The sequence below is a fragment of the Calliphora vicina genome, chromosome 5 (genome assembly GCF_958450345.1).
Source record: "Calliphora vicina chromosome 5, idCalVici1.1, whole genome shotgun sequence".
Lineage (NCBI taxonomy): Eukaryota > Metazoa > Arthropoda > Insecta > Diptera > Calliphoridae > Calliphora > Calliphora vicina.
The window spans coordinates 62,605,190-62,619,876 of NC_088784.1; the positions used below are offsets into that span (position 1 = coordinate 62,605,190).

The window sequence follows — 14,687 nt, forward strand, 5'->3', positions numbered from 1 at the left end:
ATTACTTAAGTCACATTTTTTTAAATTTTGAAATGAAGTGTTTTCATAATGTCGATTATTTAATGTAAATGTACATTTTATTTAAAGAATAATATAGTGGTAAAATATGTTTAAACACTTATGTAAATAACTTATAAACCCAATAAGCATGTTTACTTGAATTCAAGTTGAAAGCAAGTGAAATTCAAGCCTTGAATTATATAATCAATCAATTGAATTATAGTTGTATTACACTTTATTTCAATAGCATTTTCCATTTATTCACTTTGTTTTGCCAAATCCCCATGGACGAATATAATAGCGTTCTACAACACCTGCAAATGATAAAAATGTTTTATCAAAAAGAGTGTTCTGTTTGGGAACGACATTGGACAGGCCATTAGCAACTGCTTTTGGTCTGAATTGGATGATATGGATACCAACGTCATGTGGTTTCAACATGAGGGCGTTACGTGGCTCACAGCTCATGCCACATTGGACATTCTGCACGAGTGATTTGAGGGCATGGTCATCTTACGTGCAGGTGTTGTTAACTGGCCACATTTAACCAATGTTATACTCCAAACATAATGACATCGATAGACTTTTCACTTTGTTTTATTTAAATTAAATGATAGTAAGCGCTTTATGAAAGACCGTGTATTTCAATTTATTACAATTGTAATAGATTCAGTTTTAAAATGTTGAAATAAAGAAAAATTAAGCATTTAAAATAAACGTTTAATTGAATATTTTTAAGGATTTGGCAACCCTTTGTCAGTCCATAACGTAAACATTGACAGCTGACGTAATGTTTGGTTTGTTGAAAAGCAATTCATATAAGGTAGAGTCACTCAAACAGCCGATTATTTTTTTCGCTTGTTTGAACTTAACCACTGTCAATGACTACCATTATATTTCAATATCGCCATATTCTTTGCTTATTAAAAATCACTCAGTTTTTACATAAATTACTTAAACCATAACCATTTAAATATCCACACTAATTTAAGTTATATTATACATTACTTTAATTTTTTATTTCTGTTGTCTGACATTTGTTAAAACCAGTTGTTGTTTTTGTAGAACTGTGACCACCTCATGTGAATTCGAATTGGTTTGTTGTTTACAAAAATACGGAATTCTTTTGCAAGGCGGCAAAAGTTATTGTGCATTGTTTTTATTGATTAAAATTGCAGTTTTGAAATGGTTTTTATAATCAGCACTAGTTTGAAATTAATTTGCAATGTAAGTAACTGAATATGTACACTGTGAATTACTTAAATAAGGCATCGCTTTTTTTTACAACTTTAAATGAATATAACAGTGTTTTGAATCAATTAGATATAATAAAAAATTAGTAATGAGTAGTGCCACCACTGTTCAAAATTTACTCAACAATTCGGATAGACATTGAGCGGTAAAGCGATATTTTACAATTTAGTGATATTGAGCTTTTGGCTACTTGGGAATTATTTTAGAAATTCATACCATCTTCGTATACATTTCTAAGTTTTGAATTGGTGAATATGGGTGCCAATTCAAAAGTTTCACCTCTTTCTCACAAATTCACGGTTTTACTACTCTGTCAATATGCATTTCAGCACAGTTTTTAAATTGTGAAAAAGCGTATCTTAATATGTTCCCATATGTAGTATATGAGGAGATCCATAACAAAACGAAATAATTCCACTATAACAATTTGTTGGATAAACAAATAAATTTAATTAGCAGTAGGATATACATATATTTTGCTTAAAACAATTGTGGTGGTACAATAGTATTTTAGGAAAAATACAAATCATAAAAAAGGATATTTCTACCTAAAACTGAAATGTTTTAATATAAAAAAGAAAAAATGTAAAATATAGTTTAATTTATTTCCACTCCCCCAAATGGTTGACCTTAAACTTCGAATTAACTATCTTTAACAAAATTAGAAAAAAAACTTTAATATTTAGCAAGTAACAAATTATTTACACCATATTAACCATATTTATGATGTTACATTTAAGATTTTATTAACTCTTGTGAATTATTCTATTTTTTAGGTCTTAAAATCTGAAATAGAGAACACTGATTTGCAAAATTCAAAAAGACTTGAAATAAGAGAACTTTTAAAAACATTAAATGGCAGCGAAAGGGTAAGTATTTGTATAATTTCTAAATGAAACAGTACGTAACAAAATTATTATTATTTTAGGCTTTAGTTGCAAAACATTTTTGTAAATTAATCTGGAATATTGGCAGCTTAAAAATCTTAAGTATTTTACAAGAATTAAGAATATTAACAGCAACCGAATATATATTGAGGTGAGTATAGCCATACATCCAAAAAATGTATTGCAACTTTTTAACTCTTTCTTGTTTTAGCTGTGAGAGTACAGAAGTTCAATTAATACTAAATGATCTATTGGAATCAGAATATGAGTTAATAGCGAATCTACTGATCAATGCCACCTTAGGTAAATTTATTGTTGATTTTGCTTGTTTTTTTTTTATAATTTTTCAAGAAATATTTTAGCAGACTCCAATAATTCTATACGTTTGAATGCAATATTAGATGAATGTTTAGAAAATCTGTTTAAAGATTTATTTCTAAAACCGGAATTGAATGATTTGAGTTTTCTTTGTTATGTTAAGAAAACTACAACAGGTTTGTGAAAATAAACATGTTTAAAGTTTATCATAATAATATAAGCCATTTTTAGCTGAAATTCAAACAAAAATTATTCACAAAATTTTATCATCGATTTTGAGCCTTTACCAAACTAATATAAAAGAGGCTTTTCTTAAATTTTCCTCTTGGATCAATGAGGGTGTAGATGATTTAAAATTTCCCCAAGATTTATATAAGCAGGTAAGTTGGTTATTTAAAAATGTCTTTACAGTTTAAAAATTATTTTGCAATTTATAAAACAGCTCTTAACTCAACACACCGAAGAAACTTTGAATTTTTTGCTGAAATGTTCTTCTGTCGAAAACTTTAAAGAATGGAAGTTTTTTTTAATTATGTTGCAAGCTATTTCATATAGTAACAGCGAAATAGCTGGACCTTATATAAGAAGTAAGTTTCAAAATGACAATAATTTCATAAGCTTATTATATGTAGTTTTATTTGTAGAATATCTTAAATTACGTCTCAAACAATGCGCTGCAATTCCCTGCAAACGTAGTGTTATGCATATGCTGCTAACTGCCAGAGCTGCCACCGCCAATACCATGGATATAACGAAAAATTTAAACAATTATGCTGAATGGTATAAGACCAATATAGGTGAAATGAAATTTTCCTTAAAAGCCGAAGAATTTCAAAACGTTTTATCTCTGCTGGATCAATGCATCAATTATGAAATGGAAGTGGATTACTTAGAGGTATTTGCAATGTTAAATAATTTAGATTAAATGTTTTATTTTAATCATGAAATTCGTTTTTCAGATTCACACTCTTATAGGAATTGCACCACCTGTTCTGTGTGGGAAATTTGTACAAACTTATAAAAGTAAATGCAAACAACGACTGCAACAAATTAAAAAGGGAAACTTACAAGTCGATCCAGCCAATGAAAGTGTTGTAATTGATGACAGCAATTAATTTTTGGTATAAATCGTTCTAACTTATTTACTTAAAACATATATGGTAATGCTTAATTGGTTGAATTACAGTTTTTGTGTTCTTTTGCCTCCAGCTATAGGCTTGTAGCGTTCATCCCAAAGCGTTACGCCATCACAGGCACAAATCTTCTTAAAGTTTTGCAAAATACCGGCAGAACGAGCTATAATACCGCAAGCAATTCTGCAAGTAATATGAAATTAAAAGAAAAAATTCATGGGGGAACTACTTGCTGGGAAATCAACAATCATACCTGTCACCCGCATTGCCATCAATTTGACTCTGTTCATTGTGGCCTCTACCCAAATCATCGGGATTTTGTGTAATAACAACAGAGCGTCCAATTATTTCCCAAACTTCTAAAACATTGTCCATAAAACGGAAAGTAGCGCGACCAGAGTCATCCGCTCTTATATTACCCAAATCTCCAGCATGCCTGTTATTTATATCATCATCCGGTGAGCCATGTGGTGAACCTCTAGGATTATAATGGCTACCAACCGAATCGCAGCCAGCCGAGACATCACCCGTTTCATGAATGTGTATGCCATGTAATCCGGGACTGAGACCATCAACCACACCGTCTACTACCAAACCAGGTTTGTCTTTTCGTATCGCTGTAAATCTCACAACACCTTGTACTGGACATTGATCTACATCACTACCCGTTGTATTTATGATAGATACAGCCGACTGGCCTCCAAATCCGTTAAGTACTGCTTTTCGTCCGGTTTCTTCGATTTTCTCTTTAAGCACAAACCACGGCTCCTGGGTATGTACAACAACTCTTCCCAACTCAGAATCTATTTCAACCTCTCCCATGCCTTTCAAAGCTTGACGAACCTTGTCGGCACAGTGTTCTCCCTTCATTTCTACCGCAAATTCTATCTGAAGTAGAAAAAAAACATTTATTGGTAATTATTTAGAATGTGAAAAATTAACATTTAAAAAATTTACCTTAATTTCACTCATTTCGATTAGAATGAAATGGCAAAAAAAATTTCTCGAATAATTCTGATAATGCGTTTGTTTAGAAAATCAAAGACCAAAACAAAATATTTGTTGTTTTTGTAATCAGCTGGTTTTATTAAATTGAACCCACTGAACACATCCCGTTAATTTCTGAAGAATGTTTAGTTAGCATAACAATTTTAAACCGTTAAATATGGAATAAATTTAAAATTTTAGAAAATAATAGTTTCCGTTGAGATGAACAAAATGTTAATGCATGTACGCATTTTTAATCGACAATTTTATTATTTATTACTATCCAATCACAGGCTAGTACAAAAATGTAACAAAGGACTGTCGTCAAACAAGTTATTACGACAAAAACAACAATTTTCAATAGGCAACTAGTGTGATATCCAAGGCGAATTCATACAAGGTGCTATCAGTTCTACAAATACAACAATTGGTCTTAACAAATGTCAATCAACAAAAATTAAACAAATATGTATTAAAACTTAATGTAGTGTAGATAATTGGACTTCCTGATTGAAATGTCTTTGTTCAAATGTTGTACAAAACTCAATTCTTCGTCTTTTATTAACAGTATTTATCAACGGATTATTTCTGGCAGTCCTTCTATCAAAATTTGCCTCGCGCAGAACCCGTCAAACCTATATATTTTTCAACTTCATTCTTCAACTTTGGAGCACTCAAATTGGGTTTTTCTTTAACTTTACGGAAAATCCATCTCTTATCTGTATTATTAAATATTTTATTTGGCGCAGATCTACCCTAATTGTCTGTTCTATTTACGTGGCGAAACCTTTCTGAAATGTGCTGGACAGTTAAGGAACTAATTGCAACAATTTCAAAAATTTATCGTTGGATTTTGCACTGTTTAAAATGACGAATAGCGTCTTTTCTTTTTCAACTGAAGTTTGTTTTCCCATTTTAAAATTTAATATCTTTTCAACTTATTTTTATAAAAATTCTTTAAAAATTACCTTAGCTTAGCGCCTAAACAGAAAAAATGCACTGCACCGTTATTTCATTATCAGAGAAAGTATAAAATACACTGTATCATTTAAGCTGTGAGCTTATTTTAACGAGAAAATTATTTTTTTCATTAATATTTCTTCAATTAGATTGGTATTTGTTATTTTTTCTTCCTCAGCATTATAACAGGACATATTTCAATACATTTTATATAAAATTTGTTTGATAAATATAATGAACATTGAATAAATTTCGGTTTTCTAAAATAATTTTACCTGCATCAAATAAGCTGTCACTGTATAAAATTTTAATTAATGTAAAATTTCAACGGTTAAAGATATCATAAAAACATTTGGTACCAATGAAGATCCAGGTGTCCTTAAATTAATGGCATTACAATATTTGACATTTTTCATTTTCAAATACCGTAATTCCTAAAACGGGGAAAATATGTTCTGAGTTTTTGGACGAGTGACGTTATTTACCGTGTGATAGTAAAAAACAAACGTGGAGCTTTTTTGTGGATCAGTGTTTTGCCTTTTTAGAATTTTTAACTCAAACCGATTTTTTTTAATTGGCCTAGTTTGGATAGGTCTGGTGGGGAGTAGGTCCGCTTAAGTGAGCCACGCTTTTGCATTTAGTTCACCCGGCGACACGAAATAACTCCCAATGAAATAACACCCAATTAGGAAAATGAAATAAACCCCAATAAAATATAAAGAAATGAAAATTGGACGTTATTTAATTTTTTTGGGCTTTATTTCATTTTAATAAATTTAAATAAAATTTTAAAACTCTAAAAAACTATTTGCTACTATATTTGCTATTCCTGTAGCTCGTTTCTGTATTTCTCGCATCGGAAAACGTCTCACATGAAGTGTGAAACAAAAAATTCCATCGTTTCTCGATGTGCGAGAAAAAAGTGTTTCTGTATTTGAATGCGAAAACAGACAACACAGATTCTGTTCTTACTGGAATATTTCCAGTAATTAAGTGTCAAATGCAAGACAAACGTCAACGAAAGAAAGAAATTATAATAAAACCAAAACAGTGAAAGGCTAAAAAAATTTTAAATGCCAAAATATAACAATTGTGTTTTATTGATTGTCATCATTTAAATATAAAACAAAAAGTAAAGTGTGGCGCTTGAAACTGCTGAATTTAAAAAATAATTTAGAAACACATTTTTGTGTACTTACATGTGTATATATATTATATATATATATTATATATATATATTATATATATATATATATTATATAATTATTTTATTCAAACTCTGTGCTACATACATTTTCGGCTGATTTGCGTTCCATATTTATACATACGAAGTTAAAAATATCTATATTTTTTTAAATTTTGTTTTTCTCACACCAATTTCAAATGTGACTTGTTTTGACAGTTCTTGTGAGAAACTTTTCGCAAAATATTGTTACAGAAACACTTTTTCTCACATCCTTCCTATAATTGCTGGAAAATTATTTAAATGACAGATAATTCTCGCAAACTCAAGATACAGAAACACTTGTGCGAGAAAAAACATATTTTGTTTCATTTTACACTGTTTTTGTTGCAATTCAATCGTTTCATGCGGAAAGTTTTTAGATTCGAGAAATACAGAAACGGGCTACTGGTCGCCGCAGGAATAGCAAATTACTCTATTCTATTAGTGAACAACAATTATATTTAAAAAAATCTGTAGAAAAATACAGTGTTCTATATGTAATACGAAAAGAAGCTGTACTACTTTAACAGAGACAAATGTTAATGTATTTCCATTAACATTTGATCCTGCAAAGGTTACAACCACCTATTTGAGTAAATTAATTCAAAGCTGTTAAATTTCAATACAGGCACATTAGGGTGGGTCACCCGTGTATGAAGAAAATTTTTTTTAAAGTTTATTTATGGGCACGGTGACAAAAATGTGCCAAATTATAAATATTTTCATGTCACCAAGTTTGGCTGCAATCGGAAATTATTTTCTGCCTTTGGTTTCATGTTGAATTTTTAAAAAATGTAATTAAAAAAGGCAATAGAGCATGATATGCAAGTTTATTCCAGATAGCTGAATTTATTTGTAAAAATAGAAATCAATTGTAATTACATACATATAACATATTAAATATTTAGAGAAAAAAGTATTACAAAAGTGAAAGAAAGGATAATCAAAATAATAATGAAGTGTTCATATAGCGATGAATCTTTCTCTTGTTGTTTTGTTGCACAAAGTTGATGTTGCTTTGACTGCTCTCTTTATTCCTCCGTTTTTTCCTTCTTCAATAAACAGAAGAAGATTTTTTTCATCTTCAGATTTTAATATAGGCGCTTCAGTAATATTTTTATCCCATTTCAAAAGCTCATAGTATGACGTAGCATTAAAATTTATCGTTGGTATCTGAAACAGCCGTAATTTATTTGACGATGTGAATCTAATTTTCAAAATTCGATGGACAGCTAATTCAAGAATATGTTGTTGGAGATATGTTAACATTACAATTAAAAAGTTTTCAAATATAATAACTGCTTCTTTGAATCACTGGGATGGGTAAAATTTTATATTGATATCAATAGTTAATATTATTTCGCATAAAAATGTATTATTAATGTGATGTAAAAAATTTACTCTTTCCAAAAATTCAATCGCGATCCGGACGAAATGCGCAAGATAGGATTTGATTTTAGACCTATGATTTCTTGGGGAAAATTTCTTAGAATTTTCCACAGAATGCGTTTCTGCTATACGATTTTTCGTGAAAAAAATCGACCCACCCTAAAATACATACAGTTTGTCAAAAATATCTTTGCACAGTAAACAAATTTTTAAAATTTTATTTTCATTTAAGAATTCCAAGAATAAATTCATTACATTTTTGTTTTTTTTCACACATTCCGTTATTGGACCTCTTACGACTATCTGACTCCACCAACATATTTAAAATTGACAAACGCGTTACAACACCATCAACAAAAATATATGTTTTTATACCCTTCAGCTTCGTGAGAAGGGTATATATAAGTTTGTCATTCCGTTTGTAATTTCTACATTTTTCATTTCCGACCCTATAAAGTATATATATTCTGGATCCTTATAGATAGCGGAGTCGATTAAGCCATGTCCGTCTGTCTGTCTGTTGAAATCAATTTTCTGAAGGCCCCAGATATCTCCGGGATCCAAATCTTCAGCAATTCTGTCAGACATACTTTCGAGAATTTTGCTATTTAAAATCAGCAAAATCCGTCCATAAATAACGGAGATATGAGCAAAAATCCGAGACAACCTCTGAAAATTTCATCAAAAAATACAATGTATTGCATGCTTTGACAAAAAAGCAACAAAACGTATGTTTGGATGTGCAAGCTTTGCGTATTTGGTTTTTTTTTGTGTTTAGTTTTTTATACAACTAAACTTTTGTTTGGTTGTGTGTTGGTTTTTTTGACAAAAAAGCAACAAATCGTATGTTTGGATGTGCATGCTATGCGTATTTTGTTTTTCTTTTGTGTTTTGTTTCTTTTGGCGTTGTTGTTGTTTTTTTATACAATTAAACGTATGTTTGGATGTGTGTTGGTTTCATTGCCTTGCGTATTTTGTTTTTCTTTTGGTGTTTTGTTTCGTTTGGCGTTGTTGTTGTTTTTTTGTGTTCTTGATAAATTTATGATGCTGTACGCTGAAAGTGGGCAATGTACATACATATATGGGGCATTTCACGTCAAGTGAACCAACTTTTGAAATCGATGTCTTCCGATCGCGATGAAATTTGCACCAATGTTAGTTCTATTGGATAGTAATTCGGACACCATTTTTCAACAAGATCGGTCAAGAACTCTCTGAGTTATAGGAGGTCAAAATTTGACATTTTGGCCAAACAGGTGTTTTTTTTTTATCCATATAACTTATTACCTATTGTTCTTAGCAAAATGTGTCCCAAATAGTTTAGATAGCTATTTATGCAATCTTTCGAAAAAAAAAATTAAAAAAATTTAATAAAATATTTTTGGTTTTTTTTTTAAAATCAAAAATATTTTTGACTTTTTTTTCAAAATGGGCCCTTTTTATTTTTTTTTTTTTATTTTTTTTAAGAAAGCTTAGGTCTTTTCCTAAGCGACCTATATGGTCGCTTAGTGGGATGCGAGTGGGATATCTATCAAAAAAAATATTTTGTAACTCAAGATTTAAAATTTTTGAATTTTTTTGCAAAATCAAAAACTTTGTTGACTTTTTTTAAAAAAATGGACCCATTTTTTATTTATTTTTTTTTGCTCAGAAGAAAGCTTATGTGTTTTCCTTTAACACCCTTTTTGTCGCTTAGTGGGATGCGAGTGGGATATCTATAAAAAAAATGTTTTGTAACTCAAGACATACAATTTTTTACTTTTTTTTTAAAAATCAAAAACCTTTTTGACTTTTTTTTTATTAATTTTTTTTTTCTCAAAAGAAAGCTTAGGTATTTTCCTTTAAAACCTTTTTGGTCGCTTAGTGGGATGCGAGTGGGATATCTATCAAAATAAATGTTTTGTAACTCAAGACAAAGGTTTTTAAATTTGCACTATTTTAATTTTTTTCATATTTGTGTGTAAACCTTAAAAATTAAACTTACGCAGAGAAACTAGACACATTAGCCTTTCCGATGGTAGGTAACATACCCAACTAAAATTTCATAGCCTCGATACTGTAATACCCATAATATGTTAACCTCAGGAATAAAAATCACTTTTTTTCTATGGAAATGTTGAATAATTTAATTTTGTTATCTATTTGTAATAATAATTAATTTAATATATAATAATAATAATAATAATAATAATAATAATAATAATAATAATAATAATAATAATAATAATAATAATAATAATAATAATAATAATAATAATAATAATAATAATAATAATAATAATAATAATAATAATAATAATAATAATAATAATAATAATAATAATAATAATAATAATAATAATAATAATAATAATAATAATAATAATAATAATAATAATAATAATAATAATAATAATAATAATAATAATAATAATAATAATAATAATAATAATAATAATAATAATAATAATAATAATAATAATAATAATAATAATAATAATAATAATAATAATAATAATAATAATAATAATAATAATAATAATAATAATAATAATAATAATAATAATAATAATAATAATAATAATAATAATAATAATAATAATAATAATAATAATAATAATAATAATAATAATAATAATAATAATAATAATAATAATAATAATAATAATAATAATAATAATAATAATAATAATAATAATAATAATAATAATAATAATAATAATAATAATAATAATAATAATAATAATAATAATAATAATAATAATAATAATAATAATAATAATAATAATAATAATAATAATAATAATAATAATAATAATAATAATAATAATAATAATAATAATAATAATAATAATAATAATAATAATAATAATAATAATAATAATAATAATAATAATAATAATAATAATAATAATAATAATAATAATAATAATAATAATAATAATAATAATAATAATAATAATAATAATAATAATAATAATAATAATAATAATAATAATAATAATAATAATAATAATAATAATAATAATAATAATAATAATAATAATAATAATAATAATAATAATAATAATAATAATAATAATAATAATAATAATAATAATAATAATAATAATAATAATAATAATAATAATAATAATAATAATAATAATAATAATAATAATAATAATAATAATAATAATAATAATAATAATAATAATAATAATAATAATAATAATAATAATAATAATAATAATAATAATAATAATAATAATAATAATAATAATAATAATAATAATAATAATAATAATAATAATAATAATAATAATAATAATAATAATAATAATAATAATAATAATAATAATAATAATAATAATAATAATAATAATAATAATAATAATAATAATAATAATAATAATAATAATAATAATAATAATAATAATAATAATAATAATAATAATAATAATAATAATAATAATAATAATAATAATAATAATAATAATAATAATAATAATAATAATAATAATAATAATAATAATAATAATAATAATAATAATAATAATAATAATAATAATAATAATAATAATAATAATAATAATAATAATAATAATAATAATAATAATAATAATAATAATAATAATAATAATAATAATAATAATAATAATAATAATAATAATAATAATAATAATAATAATAATAATAATAATAATAATAATAATAATAATAATAATAATAATAATAATAATAATAATAATAATAATAATAATAATAATAATAATAATAATAATAATAATAATAATAATAATAATAATAATAATAATAATAATAATAATAATAATAATAATAATAATAATAATAATAATAATAATAATAATAATAATAATAATAATAATAATAATAATAATAATAATAATAATAATAATAATAATAATAATAATAATAATAATAATAATAATAATAATAATAATAATAATAATAATAATAATAATAATAATAATAATAATAATAATAATAATAATAATAATAATAATAATAATAATAATAATAATAATAATAATAATAATAATAATAATAATAATAATAATAATAATAATAATAATAATAATAATAATAATAATAATAATAATAATAATAATAATAATAATAATAATAATAATAATAATAATAATAATAATAATAATAATAATAATAATAATAATAATAATAATAATAATAATAATAATAATAATAATAATAATAATAATAATAATAATAATAATAATAATAATAATAATAATAATAATAATAATAATAATAATAATAATAATAATAATAATAATAATAATAATAATAATAATAATAATAATAATAATAATAATAATAATAATAATAATAATAATAATAATAATAATAATAATAATAATAATAATAATAATAATAATAATAATAATAATAATAATAATAATAATAATAATAATAATAATAATAATAATAATAATAATAATAATAATAATAATAATAATAATAATAATAATAATAATAATAATAATAATAATAATAATAATAATAATAATAATAATAATAATAATAATAATAATAATAATAATAATAATAATAATAATAATAATAATAATAATAATAATAATAATAATAATAATAATAATAATAATAATAATAATAATAATAATAATAATAATAATAATAATAATAATAATAATAATAATAATAATAATAATAATAATAATAATAATAATAATAATAATAATAATAATAATAATAATAATAATAATAATAATAATAATAATAATAATAATAATAATAATAATAATAATAATAATAATAATAATAATAATAATAATAATAATAATAATAATAATAATAATAATAATAATAATAATAATAATAATAATAATAATAATAATAATAATAATAATAATAATAATAATAATAATAATAATAATAATAATAATAATAATAATAATAATAATAATAATAATAATAATAATAATAATAATAATAATAATAATAATAATAATAATAATAATAATAATAATAATAATAATAATAATAATAATAATAATAATAATAATAATAATAATAATAATAATAATAATAATAATAATAATAATAATAATAATAATAATAATAATAATAATAATAATAATAATAATAATAATAATAATAATAATAATAATAATAATAATAATAATAATAATAATAATAATAATAATAATAATAATAATAATAATAATAATAATAATAATAATAATAATAATAATAATAATAATAATAATAATAATAATAATAATAATAATAATAATAATAATAATAATAATAATAATAATAATAATAATAATAATAATAATAATAATAATAATAATAATAATAATAATAATAATAATAATAATAATAATAATAATAATAATAATAATAATAATAATAATAATAATAATAATAATAATAATAATAATAATAATAATAATAATAATAATAATAATAATAATAATAATAATAATAATAATAATAATAATAATAATAATAATAATAATAATAATAATAATAATAATAATAATAATAATAATAATAATAATAATAATAATAATAATAATAATAATAATAATAATAATAATAATAATAATAATAATAATAATAATAATAATAATAATAATAATAATAATAATAATAATAATAATAATAATAATAATAATAATAATAATAATAATAATAATAATAATAATAATAATAATAATAATAATAATAATAATAATAATAATAATAATAATAATAATAATAATAATAATAATAATAATAATAATAATAATAATAATAATAATAATAATAATAATAATAATAATAATAATAATAATAATAATAATAATAATAATAATAATAATAATAATAATAATAATAATAATAATAATAATAATAATAATAATAATAATAATAATAATAATAATAATAATAATAATAATAATAATAATAATAATAATAATAATAATAATAATAATAATAATAATAATAATAATAATAATAATAATAATAATAATAATAATAATAATAATAATAATAATAATAATAATAATAATAATAATAATAATAATAATAATAATAATAATAATAATAATAATAATAATAATAATAATAATAATAATAATAATAATAATAATAATAATAATAATAATAATAATAATAATAATAATAATAATAATAATAATAATAATAATAATAATAATAATAATAATAATAATAATAATAATAATAATAATAATAATAATAATAATAATAATAATAATAATAATAATAATAATAATAATAATAATAATAATAATAATAATAATAATAATAATAATAATAATAATAATAATAATAATAATAATAATAATAATAATAATAATAATAATAATAATAATAATAATAATAATAATAATAATAATAATAATAATAATAATAATAATAATAATAATAATAATAATAATAATAATAATAATAATAATAATAATAATAATAATAATAATAATAATAATAATAATAATAATAATAATAATAATAATAATAATAATAATAATAATAATAATAATAATAATAATAATAATAATGATA

The 14,687-nt window shown here is 21.0% G+C and overlaps 2 protein-coding genes across 5 annotated transcripts; one reads left to right on the forward strand and one right to left on the reverse strand.

Annotated features, from left to right (window-relative positions):
• Positions 1-1,110: 1,110 nt before the first annotated feature.
• Positions 1,111-3,611, forward strand: LOC135961105 (uncharacterized). The gene is made up of 9 exons (XM_065512594.1): positions 1,111-1,227; positions 2,031-2,123; positions 2,183-2,292; positions 2,353-2,444; positions 2,507-2,635; positions 2,691-2,839; positions 2,902-3,046; positions 3,104-3,354; positions 3,419-3,611. Exons 1-9 carry the CDS (start codon positions 1,186-1,188, stop codon positions 3,572-3,574), a joined length of 1,167 nt encoding a protein of 388 aa, XP_065368666.1. The 5' UTR covers positions 1,111-1,185; the 3' UTR covers positions 3,575-3,611.
• Positions 2,845-4,648, reverse strand: Ccs (Copper chaperone for superoxide dismutase). Of its 4 annotated transcripts, none has more exons than XR_010576604.1 (4): positions 4,550-4,648; positions 3,846-4,480; positions 3,528-3,775; positions 2,845-3,446 (listed from the first exon to the last, which is right to left on the reverse strand). XR_010576604.1 is itself a non-coding variant. In XM_065512593.1 (3 exons), the coding sequence occupies exons 1-3, from the start codon at positions 4,562-4,564 to the stop codon at positions 3,640-3,642; spliced, it is 786 nt and encodes a 261-aa protein (XP_065368665.1). In that variant the 5' UTR covers positions 4,565-4,648; the 3' UTR covers positions 2,845-3,639. The 4 variants fall into 4 exon arrangements, 1 of the variants encoding a protein (XP_065368665.1); XR_010576602.1 differs by having other exon boundaries at positions 2,845-3,451; XR_010576603.1 differs by having other exon boundaries at positions 2,845-3,473.
• Between the last annotated feature and the right edge of the window lie 10,039 nt (positions 4,649-14,687).